The 15,440-nt window shown below is 36.3% G+C and overlaps 1 protein-coding gene across 8 annotated transcripts; it reads right to left on the reverse strand.

Moving 5' to 3' along the window:
• Positions 1 to 413: 413 nt before the first annotated feature.
• On the reverse strand, positions 414 to 15,232 carry LOC105118297 (DNA-directed RNA polymerase IV subunit 1-like). 8 transcript variants are annotated; one of them, XM_011016218.1, is made up of 19 exons: positions 14,940 to 15,232; positions 12,832 to 13,233; positions 12,232 to 12,352; positions 12,029 to 12,144; positions 10,991 to 11,047; positions 10,680 to 10,910; positions 9,338 to 9,493; positions 9,132 to 9,227; positions 7,065 to 9,017; positions 6,076 to 6,245; positions 5,906 to 5,972; positions 5,721 to 5,824; positions 4,751 to 4,899; positions 4,371 to 4,630; positions 4,098 to 4,271; positions 3,868 to 4,002; positions 3,268 to 3,533; positions 2,110 to 2,221; positions 414 to 1,025 (listed from the first exon to the last, which is right to left on the reverse strand). In XM_011016218.1, exons 2-19 carry the CDS (start codon positions 12,916 to 12,918, stop codon positions 813 to 815), a joined length of 4,467 nt encoding a protein of 1,488 aa, XP_011014520.1. In that variant the 5' UTR covers positions 12,919 to 13,233; positions 14,940 to 15,232; the 3' UTR covers positions 414 to 812. The 8 variants fall into 8 exon arrangements, with proteins under 8 accessions (XP_011014520.1, XP_011014522.1, XP_011014519.1 ...); XM_011016220.1 differs by having other exon boundaries at positions 12,832 to 13,239; XM_011016217.1 differs by having other exon boundaries at positions 14,915 to 15,232.
• Between the last annotated feature and the right edge of the window lie 208 nt (positions 15,233 to 15,440).

A 15,440-nucleotide genomic window follows, 5' to 3' on the forward strand; every position in this document is an offset into this window, starting at 1 on the left:
CTTTTATTGAAGTTCTGTCTTTCCAAAAAACAGCTCTATTTTTTTTAAAAAAAAAAATTAGCCCTTGTTTTCTTTTTCAACAATAATCTATAATTCTATTTTGAAAAATTAAATTTTAATTTAACATCAATATATTTTTCACAGCATATCAAATATACAAGAACAAGAAAATAAAAACAAATCTCTACCGTGCCAAATTCAATAACCACATTAAAGAAAAAATAGATATGAACAATAAGGTGACCAAACAAGGAGAAAAACTAAAAAAGCTTTGCCATTCTAATAAAATCTTCACCAAGATTTCATCACTAACGCTACTGCTACTCTCGAAGCCGAACACCCCTTGATGATATGAAGCTTTAAGCATGGTTCATGTAGGTTAGAAATAGAAAAGATTTGGGGATCAAGGCATATTAAAATCCCCCAAAAGTAGAAACACTAAGAAAAAGTTCTTATTTTTTCATCCCCACATGAATTTATGAATACATCACATAAATGAATGCTCCACGCAAGCTTTTCGTTGCTGCTTCCACTAAATCTCCATTGCCGTAATAAAATTTAAGGCAGAAGAGTCAGAGTAGAAGGAGCAAAGAGAAGCTCGGGAAATGGACTGCCCTCCATTTAAGGACAATACTACAAAAAAAAAAAAAAAAAGGAGGACTTGTTCTGTCAAGAAGAAGACTCCTCCTTGTTCATCTAGCTAACCTTATCCTGCAGAAAATTCTACTTTTATAGAAAATGTACAACTTTCAAAAGATGCAAATACTACAACCAGTTGATGAACTGCTGCCTTTGTCCGTAGCTGAACTATGTTAGTTATCCGATGGCAAGTCAGTACACCCACTGTTGTCTGTTGCAGCGGCCTTAGATGTCAAATATTTTTCACAATACCTTTGGGCCCTTTGAGGAGCAATGATCTCAAGAGCGTTATGGAGACACTTGCGATATGAGAAGTCCTCTATCGTCCCATCTGTTCTAACAAGTGAAAAGCAGCGTGTATCTTGATATTCTGGGTGGTTTATAACCTGTAATAAAGGATGGGAAAGGAAGCACCCTCAAACCTTGTGCACTTATGAAGATTGCTTATATTATTTCAACCACAAGATAGGAACAAACAACCACTTCAACAAACCAAGTCATTTCTCTGTACATATCTGTCAACCCAGTATGTAGTTGATGTTACATATTAATTCAATCAAAACGAAAATAACTTCAACATTGACCAATATTTTATCAAAGGAATATGGAATACAACGTTCTGAACACTTTCAAGTTTCAACAAAAGGGAGATATTAGTGTGTGGGTGTATTTTTTTTTCTTAGAACAAGATACTTTCCAAAAGTAATATGCAGGGAGAGACCTCATGAAATTGATAAAGAAAATATGGATTAAAAGAACTAATTCCTCTCAGAAAGTTGTATAATCCAGAAGCCAAAGAAGTGCCAAACATAGTTTCATTAAGTTACAATAACTCTACTATTGGTTTCCGGCTTCTTTCATGCCTACCAGATTTTAAATCTCAGGTCATTACCTCCACAGTATAAGCTTACACTGGAGGGTTTTCTAAGCCATGATACAATCTCATGGTTATCTGCTGTGACTGTTAAGGTTTTCAGTGTGGCATGATTTTTTAACCTTGAGTTTGTGATCATTTTCAACAATCTCAGCTAGTCAGAACCTTTGCAACTCTGGAAATTGCTATGTGAGGTACATGGATATGAAATCTTTATTCAAACATTTATATATTCCCATACCTCTGGTTTCTGCATTCTGTAACATTTACACTGATTTTTACTGAAATAAACAAAAAAAAGGTAAAAATTAAAAGCCAGCGTTGTGTTTGCTCCAATGCAACACTGGCTTTAATTTCCTTCTCATTCTTTTATCTTGTTTATAAGATAACAGAATCTGTCTCCAAACTTTAGTCATGCTTTAATACCATAAACAGATGTCCAACACGTAAGAAAACAGTCATAGTTATCCAAACCAACAGCACCAGAAAATTAGACAATGGAAACAGTTATAATTATTATTATTTTCAAAGAGCTTTTGCATATTTGATGAATGAATCATGACCATCTTTACACAAGTCTCATAGATTTTACATACCTTGATGTCTTTGGCTCCAATTCCAATCTTCTCATCTCTTCGAGGATGGAAATATAAAGTCATCATCAAAACAGACTTGTCTCTCTCATTTAATTGTTGGTCTACAGAGTACCTACATCCACACCCATTTAAAGATTCGTTAGGACCTTCCACTTCACCAATCTCTCTGAAACGGTGAACTACTAATATCTCTTTCATTCTTTTGCAAAGAAGCAGATCTTATTAAATTGACATGATCTTGAAATAATCAAAACAAGGGGCATGTTGGGAATGAGTAAACACTTTATCTTTATAAGACCCGCCAAAAGAATAGAATAATGTTTAGATCATTGACAAGACTACATCCACACCCATTTAAAGATTCATTAGGACCTTCCACTTCACCAATCTCTCTGAAACAGTGAACTACTAGTATCTCTTTCATTCTTTTGCAAAGAAGCAGATCTTATTAAATTGACATGATATTGAAATAATCAAAACAAGGGGCATGTTGGGAATGAGTAAACACTTTGCTTTGGTACATTGACAGGATCATGTATATTGATGTCAAGCACCAGCATGAACATAGAAAAACATGTATGAGTGGAAGAGAAAACAAACAATTCATAAATGGTTGACGGTTGCTGCAACACTATAGATACATCAGTCAAACCAGCTGCACACTTGATAAAAATTTCGTTTCAAGAATATGCAAGAATTACTTCTTATATCATGTTTCTCCTCTGCCATTAACATATGCATTTTACTGCCAAAAAACTGGTGGAATGTTTGCACATTAAATGCACCAGGGAGATAGTTAAAAGGAAAAAAAAGACCACCTCAACAAAAAGGTAATAAAGATGCAAATAATTTTCTGCAAGGGCAACAACCTTTCCACAAAGTAAGCAACAATCTTGAACTAGCACCACAAAAGCCTAGAATCTTGGCAAGACAATCCACATGGTAAGCATCACTCTTGAACTAGTAGAACACAGGTTCTTCAATTTGCGGAAAATGCCACAGAAAATGGACTAATTAAAATTGCATTGAAAAAAAATGTGGCATAAAAAAATCATGAATGATGACATCAGAAATATAAATGTATCATGAATTCAACATCACAAGCATTGCATCAAACTAAGACAAAAATAGAAAAAATTCATTTGAGATTTAACTTACTTCTTCAAGATTTTTCTCACTGTATAGGACATCCGTTGAATGTCATCATATGTAAGAAGACGTCGTAGGAATGATCTAGGTATACCCTCCTTTACTTTAAATCCTTTACGGCCACAACCACCAAACTTGTGCAGAAATTGAGCTCCGCATTTATCAGATTTATAGATTTGAGCATCCAGTACTCCAAACTCAGTATTCTGCCCAGGAGTTATCATTTGGCTTCCCAGAAGGTTATACACATCAACAGGCTTTGAAAACTCTAAACCCTGATGAGTGAAGATGAAGCATAAAAACATAAGGGATTAGACAATTATAAGAAACGTTGTTGATGCAGGGGAAAGAAACATGAGGACATCATTAATGACAAGGACTACAACTCCTATGTAAAGTCGCAGGATACATGCTTTATGAATGATAACCATTCAAATATTATTCACTCCCTCAAACTCCTGGAATCCCTTTAACACTCAAAATCCTTTCAGCAAAACCCTTATGTTCACTATGGAACTTCTTAAATTTTAGCTTCCCAAGAACTGGGAAAAGATAATTGACATCTAACCTCTTGTTAACTACTGCCTAGAGGAACAATGTGAAATCTACCTTTCCAGAGTATACAATATCAAATTGTCCAGTCCCAATGGCAGGAATCTTTCCCCATGCCAAAGCATCTATGCTTCCCTGGAGATCATCAACCACTCCAGCCTTAGCAGCCCTGATAAAGCAATCACCAGGATTCTAGAACAAATTTCAGAAACAAAACATGAATTATATTTGATTGAAAATATCAAGAAAATATGAAAGTTGCGCAGCACAAAGCAATGAGAACTAACAGAAAAGCATGCTTGCACAAAAGGCGTTGAGACGGAAGCATGCTCTCTTTGTCGTTTCAAGCCTTTTGCATTTAGGCCAACAAACTCCCCAGTAACTGAGAGACAATTTGCAACAAGAAGCAAATGTTCAGGAAGTAATGTCTTGCCAACATCAGACATTGCAGACTGCAAATTCTGTTTTCAAAAATGTGTTAGTAATTAGTCCAAGTGACAATTTCCATGAATGGTCGTTTTAGAAAAAAATATGATGAGGTGACAATATATTCTACATACATTGAGAAAAAATTTCCATCCAGCATCTATGCCATAAGCCAAACAGCATTCATGTATGTTATCTGGATGACTACGAGCCCAGTCAATAATATCCATTATTGAGAGACAGTCATCCATAAGTTGGTTCCAGAGTCTTGTTTTGTCAGATCCTCTTGACATGTGAACCCTCAAGAAGAGCTCACCACGGAGACGATTATGAGATTTTGGTATCTTGGGCTTATCATTCCACAAAATGTCCACCTTTCGTATCTCCATGAATCCTAACATCAAATCAGAAATGTGGTATGTTATAATATCAACAACTTGTCCACTTACATTATAATATCAACAACTTGTCCACTTACATCTAATCCAAATGATATATTATGTTCATGACCAACCTTTTATAACTGTTTCAAGAAGGAATGGAATCATAAGGTCTTGAATTGTCTCCAATTCTATGAATTCATTCTTGGAAGTTTCAACTATGGTGACAGTTATGCAAAATGTTTCTTTTTTTTCCTTCCAAGTGTCAGCTACAGTGCAGTACCTGGCATTTAATCACCAAGTCAGAAAGAACAACAGATCTCCATGCAGATTTTGAGAGGTTTTGTAAAGAGTCTAGCACCAAAAAAGGGCACAAGTGGTAATGATAAGTCATTATCTCATCCAAATGGGATACACTGCAATAATCACTGATAAAGAGTGGAAAAATATACAAAAATTTGAACCAAAGAACAAAGAAACCATGAAAGGAAAGGGTCAAGAAATGAAAGACATAGGGAATGACCAGCAAAATGATTTGTTGATAGCAAATATAGTGGAAATATTTCGAGGCACCAGGCAGATTAATAAAGCGAGGGGAAACATGAAGGGAATACAAGGCAACAAATTCCAATACAAAGCTTAAGTATATTTAGGCCACAGGTTCATTTGTAAAGCAAATTCAAAAGTGACTAGGAAACCAGAAAGTATGAATCCCAGTTTGTCAGCAGGGGGAATGGGTGGGTTTCACAAATAAACCTCTTATTTTGATATGCATTATTACTCTTAGCAATTAAACCAAATTACAGTGAACAAATATGAAGAAAACCACAATCAGACATACGAAGAGGAATAAACTCAAATTCAGGAAAGAAATTGTTCCTGGATATTGAGACAGTCAAGTTTTAATTAAAAAATAAAAATCCATTCCTTAGATGATTACATTATGGAATTTTTAGCAGTTTTACAGCTGCTAGGTCTACAATTCTTCTTCAGTTTTAGTGAAATGACAAGAAAAATAGAACAAAATTTTAACAACATAATGCAGAGACCTAAATTATTCTCTGGTCTCTAATTTGATGGGTATTTAATAACCATAGAGCATACCTGCTTGTTATTTGCACTTTAGGAAAACGAGTTTTTGATTTACACTGCTTATCAAGGGCGTCAATTATGTAGTGCATCTTTAGACTTCTCTTCTTTACAATTTCCTGAAAGGAAAAAAAACTTTATGCAAGATATACCACTTTTACAGATGTACTAGAGGTAACCAAAATATTTAGTTTTATTACCTTGTATACATGAAAATGGCAAACCCAGGGACTAAAATGCATCCTGCCATCACTTTGAGGGGAAAAGCTAATGCCCAAATACACATCAATTAGCAAAAAAAATAATAAGCATTGCGATAATAATTATAAAAAAAAATGAAATATTTACAAACAGTAAACTAGAAACTGACATTATCCTGACAAAAGAAACAATGTCTGAAAAGAGTAGTCTCTCTAAATGGTTCTGGACTTCTAATGCTGCATACTCAAAACCATGCCTCTGTCTCCCAAGTTTCTCAGACAAAAATAGTGACATAGTTTGGTGAGCACTATTCCTTTTCAGACCACACTCCAATACATTCTGTGCAATTTATCAGATGATGATTAAAAGAAGTCAGGATATTCAGGGATAATAGTATAATAATTACATTAAGCAAACCATGATACCTCAATGGGAAAATAGAAAAGGTTCCAAGACTGGGATCAAATAAAAGAAAAGGAAAATACTTCTGTGGCACCAACTATACATGCACTTCTCAATTGATTTCATGAACTATAGCTATTCAGGCTCCATTTCCAAAGATCAAAGAATAAAAAATAAAAACATGTTTCTGTCACTTCAACTATGGATGTATTCCCCACTTACTTCATCAAACTATTTTATACCACTTTAAGCTCCAGTTATGTACAGTTGATGTGTCCTCATTCCATAACTATGGAAATACATCTAGTGTATCTGCATTCTTAGCTTCATTGGGAGTGGGAGGACAAGAACAAGTTATAAGCACCCCTCTTAATAACACCTCATTTATCTGTTTATGCTTTTGGGATGTGGCAGGGTCTATTCACTAAATTTTGGACATTAAAACATCATCATGTAGAAGCCATTCCTGAGTGCAACATCAAAAGATATGCTTGCAGCTGCAAGAGCAGTCACTTCATGCAAGCCAAATAAAAAGGAGCTAAAATGCCAAATAGTAACAATTTGTCTTTAAATCATCCCCTCCAGTTCCCAAAATGACAAAAAAATTGTGAGTAAAACTGGGTAATGGACTACATCTACAAAAAGTAAGCTGATGGATGTGTTTACTGTCATTTGCAAGTGACCTTTGTAACTTGCAAAGCATAATAAAATGAAGCTTCCACAAACTTGAGAGGGAGAAAGGGAGAGAGGGAGAACCTTCAGATTCAGCAGAGGTGATTTTTCAAGTAGGCTGATTGGTTGATCCAGGGCACTGTATGCAGCTTCAGAGATGGCACATGCAGCCAATGGACCCACCGGCCGACCAGCTATCCCATCACCTTTATTGATCTCATCAACACTACTAGATGGATCCATGTCATCAATATTGTAAGAGAATTGAACAAGCTGATTCCCGTATGCATTTCTAACTGTTCCATCATATGCACCATGCAAATCACGCATGAAGAACATCATCCTTCGAAACAAAGTCCCAGGAAGATCAGCATTGTCACTGAAAGAGCTATCTCGGCTTGTTACTGAATGAACAAAACACTCAATAGGATTCAAGCCAGATAGAAAAGAACCTTCAACAACAGCATGTGGGATGTAGCGCTTGGCAGATTCAGTAGCATCATCAGCCTTTTGCTTATTCCAACCAGCACATGAGAGCTGATGAGGCATTCTGAAGGACAATGAAGCCAGTGCATGTTGCAAGCCTAGACACATGCTATGCTGCACTAATTTCAGTAGATTACCCTTGCTTCCTGCCTTAAACATAGCCAGAAATGAGTTGTCTTTACTGGCATATCTGTATACTAAACTTTGAATATCCCGAAACACTAGCCTGAAAGCATCAACAGAAGATTGACTGAGTGCAGCAGATCTTTGCTTCTCATAACACAAGCGCTCTCCATCAAAGGCCATAACACAATAATCCTCTTCACTGCATCCAGAAAGGAAACGCAATCGTTCTACATTGCACTGATCCTCTTCATTATTTCCAGTGAGGAAATCCCGACAGGAATCTACCATCAAATGTTTCAAGTTGCATGCATAGTCAGCATCTTGCAATCCATACCAAATTTCATCCATCATGTTTTTCCGTGAGTTAGAATCAGGACAGAGGTACAGATCAGATAGAGAAACACTCAAGCCCCTCATTGATAACCATTCACAAAGAACTCTCTGAGCTGCATACAAGAAATCAAGAACCTGACCATGGCAATGTTTCACAAGGCTTTGGAATAGGTTACCATCAGTGTCCCATAGCCAAAAGGACCCTTCAGAAGAAACAAGATCACCATCTCGAATGCAAACATTGCATGATGGAAAATCATGATCAAATCCTACAGGTAGGAGCATGCTGATCAACTGCCTTCCAGTCCAAACAAGAGCATTAGCTGAAGGAGCTTTAACTGCTGGCAACAGGAATCGCTCAGGTCGAAACATTTGCAGTTGCTGCAACTCAAAAGAACTTAAGAAAACATCATCCTCCAAAACCAAGTGAGCAGCAGTTAAACTATCTTGACTTAGAGAAAGAAGATTCCTGCCACTCTGCCAATTAGTTAACTGCTTATCCAAGGAAACAAGCTCAGTTAGCTCAACTCTGGTGTCAACCGATTGAGGAACATAGCCATGCAGACAATCACCATCGAAATCAGCACGGAATGGGGGACAACAGAGAGGATTAATTGCAAGAACCGAAGGCACTGGAAGCACTTTAACACAGAGAGCAATGAGGGAGTGTTGATGTATGGATGGGGGCCTATTGATCAAGACCGTATCTCCATCATTAAGAGGTCTATAAATGATGTCGCCAAGACGAAGTTCTTTCATGTGACGAACACGAACCAGATTCCCTTCTCTGCGAACATGCATGTCACCCTTCTCAAAACGGCTTTTCTCAAAACAAGCATTCAACTTCTCCCAATTCCAAGCTGTGAGAGATTCTGAAACTTGCAACCTCTCAGCAATATGACAAGGTATGCCAATTTCGTGCAGCTGGAGATTAGGATCCCCTACAAGCACCATACGGAATGAATGATCATTCCGTTTACCTAGAATGACATCCTTGATCCATCTCAAACCAGATGCGTTGTTAACATAGTCGTTGCTTTTCTTAGGTTGAGCAGTCCAAGGATCAATATTTCCTGACTTGTCTGGGTTTAGCTGTGAATTAGAAGAATAAATTTTAAGAATAAAAGCACAAGATTTTTGCAAATATTAAATGATTCAAATCCAATACATTTTAAGCAAAAATTAATAAAGGAAGCCATGTCTTACCTTAGAAGTTTTCAGACAGTCCATGACGTGAAAACTCAACGTATTTGCTACCCCTCTGAAATCAACCATTTTTTTGTAAGCCCTAGTCCGTTCATCCTACAACCACAAAGGGCACATGAGAACATCTTTGGAAGTTTTCCAAGCTGCTGTGACATGCAGTCCAAGACAACCAAGACAAATGAAGTGCTGGGAGAAACAGTTCTTACAAAGATCAATCGCTGCCCATTAGAAAATGCATGTGTAACTTCTGTCACACGATGAGAATTTGGTGTTACGGGGAAACAATTGAGGAAAATTGTGTTTGTCTTCAAAATAGACAATTTTATTAAATTTGGATCAACATCTTTCAACATATGTCGAACCTGAAACAAGAAAGGTTGTCATCATGTACACATAAGCTTAGTGTAAGGCAGAGATAACATGAATAAGATAGTAGCAATCAACAAAAAATGCATAAAAAGAAAAATACAATAGGACAAAAGGACAGCAAGCTATATTTGTGAATCATTGAAAATGCATTAAACCTGAAGCCACACTAAGTTCCAAATAAAACTCAAAACTATGATGCATATACAAAAAAAAAAAAAAAAAGAATAAGCAGGAACGTTGTTCATTATTTATGAATGATTCTAAGGGTATACAAGCATACAAGGGCATTCTAAAGAATATGTGGACACCAGCTCCAAGAGATTCACGTACTTTAATGGGCAGTTGAATCATAATTAACCTATCATTCAACCCATCTTATGTCCGTCACTCCTTAAACCTCAACACCCAGCTCTTCCTGGAAAGATACAAAAGAGATTAAAGGAAGCCATCAAACACCCCAACACCACCCACATTTCTCCTCCACATTCTATTCTGTAACAGTGGATTTACAAGGCACATCTTCGTGATGACAACAGTTTTTAGTGGCAGCGTAGCCATTAAGAATTTTGGCACCAGCATATAAATCATGACAAGAGGGCCATAACTCATGCAAAGGAAATGGTCTTCTTGCTGATAAACTTGATTTTTTAAAATATGAAATAATTTCTGTCACCATTTTTTGATCTATTTAGAATAGCAGTATGACTGCCTATGCTAGACCTCACATTAAGCCAGATCTGCCATAGCATATCTGGACCCAGGATGTAGAAGGTTGTGATAAATTGACAGTCAGCATAAAACTAGCTGTATCATTTTAAAGAGATAGGTCCTAGTGGAAAACGATTAATGGAAACTATTCAACTAATCCAGGAACAGGTGTTGGTCAGTTATATAACACCATAACTGATTACAATGAAATGCTAGAATTGTCATGTTTGTAGATGTTTGGTACAATAAGGGATCAGGCAGGAAACATCAAGTCAAGATATTAAATTCATCTCTCTGTCCTTGTTTGGAGTTTTCACATATGGTGAAACTATAACATACTAAAAGAAACAGGTCCAAAATAGATTGATGACATTAATTGAAGTGGAAGGTTAAAAAAAAAATTGCATGAAATTCAAGTAGAAATATCGGGTGACTGAGACATCAAGATACAATAAGGCAATGATGTGGAACCTGTGAATGTGATAGAACTCTTCTGTTTGGTTTTGCGTTGGTTTCTTCCTCTTCTTCTTGTTCATCTTTTGGAAAAATATCCCAATAGTCAGCAGCCAGAATTTTCTTGAATCCTTTCTGGGGTTTGTTTGACAATGTTTCCCTGATCTCTGCTATAATTGCTGTTTTTCTGAAAATTTCTTTGGAGGAGACTTTGAATTTCATTGGTGGATACCAACCTAGTGAATTTCCCTGTTTGTAATACAGTGATTAATATGAAACCACATATGAGCAAAAGAAAGAAGATTGCATCAAGTGCTGGACAGACTTACAGCACAATATTTGCAGCCCTTTCTCTGTGGATTTTCTTTAGTTATCAACTCTGTCGCCTGAATACATGCACAAAATAGAAAGGAAAAACATCAATAAAAGGAAGACCAGATCACCTGCAGTAGTTCACATACAAAGCACCAAACACTGATATTATTGTATGGAAGGAAAAGATGATCTATAATATATCTTCAACCGCAAACAAAAACAAATTTCAAGGATCTAGAACAGCAAGAGGAAAGAACCATCCCAATGGAAAAATTAATGCTTTCTCAGAGTTTTCCAAACCAAACCTGGTGATTCATTCAATGAACATGGTAAAACAGAAAGGTTTGTGCTAATTGCCAAATGCCAAGTGATTAGATGCCCTATCCTAAATAAATTGTAAAGAATCTGTGCTAATGAAAAAATGCCAGGTGATTAAATGCCCAATCCTATATAAATTGTAAAGAATAATATACTTTTTTAGATCAACCCACGACATAATGAAAAGCAAATTCATGTTGTGGATGATTAAGCCTCCCAAGAAAATTCTATTTAACCTGAATAACACCTAAATATTTGCTGTGCTTAACTGCTAAAGTTGTGCCCCACACAATTAAGGTTCTCTACTGATCTACTTCCTTCAAAGCACTTCTACTCTTCAAAAATTGTTATATTTGAATTAAAAAAATATAGCTTTGTTTTTTGTCCAAATCACAGGGGTAAAAGGAAGAAAAAACTCAGCACAGTATAGTCTGTGGAAGTGGAATACATTACAAACGTGAACCTAGTTAATACACTTAACATGACGCTCATGCAGGTGCTCAAATCCAGATTTAACATATCTAAATGCATGCTTGTGTTAACATTCATTCTCACATGGATAGTTTTGATTACTAAATAAAGTAAAAGTGAAAATGGAGACAAATCTGGCAACAATCACAAATAAACATAGAAAAGAGCATACATAACTGAGCCATAATACAAAAACTTTAAGTTTATCACAAGAGAAATAGCAAAAAGGAAAAGATTTAAGCACAGGGAACGAGGTACCTGACCTTGGCCAATCGAATAGATTTACATCCTGGGCAAATTTTATTCAGAATCTGTACAACTTCAGACAAAAAGTATGGATGTACTATAGTGTATGGAAAATTAATAACACCAAAATGACCTGAAAGTGATAATAATATATTAGCACAATCTCCAGTCGCTATAGATGCTAATCTGTCAGCAGAATTTAAGTCGACATCCACAATACCTTCACACGACTTTAAATCCCTAGAGCCACATGTGGGGCACTGCGAAGATGGATTTGGAAGTCCTAGCTTAGGATTAGTGACCTCACTTAGAGCATCAATATTTAGAACTGAAAGTTTTTCCTGTCACAATATGACAAGATGAATCAATTATTTGATATGAAAAAGCACTACCTCATAAAACTAGAAATATCAATCACCACTTGAACTTATGTAGAAATTGGATGACCATTTTATAAAAAAGAAAAGGTAGCATGTCTAAATTTTGAAATCATCAGTATCAATAAATAAGCCAAAACAAGAACTCAGAATTAGCATTGGATGCCAGAAGGGTTTCGGAAACAAACAGAAGCTTGATAGAAGTAAATTTACCAAACTGAAAGAAACGATACACCTTAGGGGATGTGGAGAGTCACTGGGTTTATAGGGAAGAATGAACTCTCGAACCTTACTGAGTGGTTAACACACAGAGATATGGATATAAGATGTTAATGCTGCTATGGTGATCAAAGCTGAAACACTACTGTAAAGAATATTGCTGTGATGGCGCAGCAATATTTAAAAAAAAAAAAAAAAAACAGAATCCAACTAAAAACGCATACCATATCTGCCTCAGTTAAAACACCAAAAGCTATCCCAGTTATTAGAGCAGATGGCACTTGATGCTCTTCAGAAAAATCAATCTCCATTACACCCAGCAAGCTTATCACTACAAATCAAGCAACCTGCAGGCCCCATGAGATCATAAGTGCAGGGAGGTCGTGGCAAGTGCAACAACCAGAAAAGATTAGAATAAAGTAATAATTCAACAACTTTCATAAAGGGAAGGAAACTTTCCTATGCAAAAAAGTTGATTTCTTTAAACCTGTTAGTGGTATAGCAAGGAATCCTTGCAAGAGGCTGGGTCAACCTAAAAAACAGCAATCTAGGTATTAGGAAAGCCAAGGAAATGGTGTCATCAGCATATCTGAAGCCATACTGAGAGACCTTACAGCTTATCCACCCTATTACTGTCAAAGAAATGAGCAAAAAGGGAAAATGGAAAGAAGAGACCAAAAGTTAATACACCATCTATGGCTGATTTTAAAAATCTGAAGATTCAATGAAACAACATAATTCAAACATTTAGTTAAGATTGTTAAGTTTACTCATTTTTCTTGTAAGAAATTCAACTATCTACTATACTGTCTTAAACAAGCAGCAGATGTTTCGCATATATAAATGCATCAACTTCAAATGTTGGCGGTTACTCCCAAGCATGCCAAAGGGGTGATTACATCTAGTTCATTCTTTTTCCTCTTCAGCCAAACCAACAATGAAATTGCCTCTAGAGGCAAAAGATAGCAGCCAAGATAGCTTCTGGCTTTGTGTCATTCCGTGAAATTTAACTGCCGTGCCTCTGAAATACATTATGACCGCATTCAATGATCACCAGATCAGAGTTCACCAGATTTTCCACCATCAAAGCTGGCACACAAGCCTGGAATAAAATGACACTACAATGCAATCATAGCAAGAAACAGTCACTATGACCAAATTACTCAATTTATGTTGCATAATGAGTAATCTTATGGCGCTCAACATGTAACTAGAGGCAGCATAACAGATACAGGCCCATAACACAAATCAAATCACATGACAAACAGCAACCACTTCTGACTCTTTCAGACTGGAGTCTCATACTCTTGCGGCTGAGAGTTGACGTCGCTCTTGCTGCTGAGAGTTGACGTCGCTCTTGCTGCTGTGAGTTGACGTCGTATGGGCCCATGTTGTCACTAATCACAACTTATACACCATAAAATTTCTATTGCATGGCACATCCAATTAAATGAAACCTACGTGTCACACATGCATCACGTCAATATACTCTGCAGTTTCATCTGTTATCCACACCTTTACTTATGTTTTCTCCTACTATCCAATCATAATAGCAAGTCAATTGATAAGAATATTGGAATCATCTGAAAAACAAACAACAAAAATGCCAATCTACCAAATTTAATTCTAGCCGAGAAAAACATATATTATTGGATGCAAACATCCGGCAGGTCAGCGAATCAAAATCACATACTCAATCATTAATCCCCTGCTTTCTGTAGTTTGGAAATTTTGGGGCACACCAATTAATTAATTATCCACCAAAAGAAAACATACTCCCTCCAAAATCATCATAATTAAACACCTAAATTTATATTTCTTAAGAGAGAGAGAAAATGAATTTGACAGCAATGATCCACTATATCACTCGTTAATCAACTGAATGCACAACAAACACATAAATCCCCCTACTTTTGTTGGCTCAATGTTTCAAGTGAAAGGGCAAAAAGACCATGGACCTAACTCAAAACCAACAAAAACTTGCACTAAACAATCAAGATTCATCAAAATAACAACAATTCACTAACCACATTGTACAAAGTTCCACTTTATAACCATCCAAACAAGAAATACTAACACATTCACCAAAACCCTTGAATTCCAACAAATCCCCCGCAATCAAAACCCGCATGCAAACACACTAAAACCCAAAAAAAAGAAACCCACATTCGAGAAAATCCAAAAAACAGGAAATGATCATATGATCAGTGTCACTGATCAAACAACCTAACAAACAAACACGCGGAATAATAATATATGCAATAAAACAAGACCTCAAAAGTTAAAAAAACATGATAATATACTAACTTTAGTTTGTGTAAAGAGAATGTACTATAATTTCTTTTGGTTCTTGATACAGGGGATTCTTTGCTTTTCCAGTGAAACAGAGGAGAATAGTAGGGAACCTGGAGGGCGTGTCTAATGGTGGCTAACGAATATAGAAGGGAGCAGCAGAGTGGCTGAGCGGTGAATAAAGTGAGTAATTGAGTGTAAGTGAGGCGGGGAATGGAGGCGCTTCACGCCGCCGATTAAGCAAACGACACGGCCCCGAGTTCAAGGTTTTCTTTTATGCCTTTCTGGGAGCAGACCGAGGTCCTATATCGAAGTGCTTCTTTATTGCTCAGTTAAAGGACTTGCCTTTTGTTTTAATTACGATTCTGTGACTTTTGGCTTTGCAGTGTTTGTTTTCATGGTTTTAATATATTTATACTAAAAAGAATTAAAAAACTATCTTTATATATTTTTAAAAAAACATTTTAAAAATGAAACGCCAGACAACTATGTTTTTATTTTTGGCACAGCAAAAAAATTGTTAGGTTTATAAAGGACAGCA

Source organism: Populus euphratica, unplaced genomic scaffold (assembly GCF_000495115.2).
Source record: "Populus euphratica unplaced genomic scaffold, PopEup_1.0 scaffold1865.1, whole genome shotgun sequence".
In the NCBI taxonomy this organism is placed as follows: domain Eukaryota; kingdom Viridiplantae; phylum Streptophyta; class Magnoliopsida; order Malpighiales; family Salicaceae; genus Populus; species Populus euphratica.

Coding starts and splice junctions, on each gene's coding strand:
- LOC105118297 (XM_011016218.1), bottom strand. CDS start 12,918: ATGGAGATTGATTTTTCTGAAGAGCATCAAGTGCCATCTGCTCTAATA. Junction 12,353..12,831: donor TTTTAACTGAGGCAGATATG/GTATGCGTTTTT, acceptor ATATTGTGACAG/GAAAAACTTTCAGTTCTAAA. Junction 5,825..5,905: donor GCCATTTTCATGTATACAAG/GTAATAAAACTA, acceptor TTTTCCTTTCAG/GAAATTGTAAAGAAGAGAAG.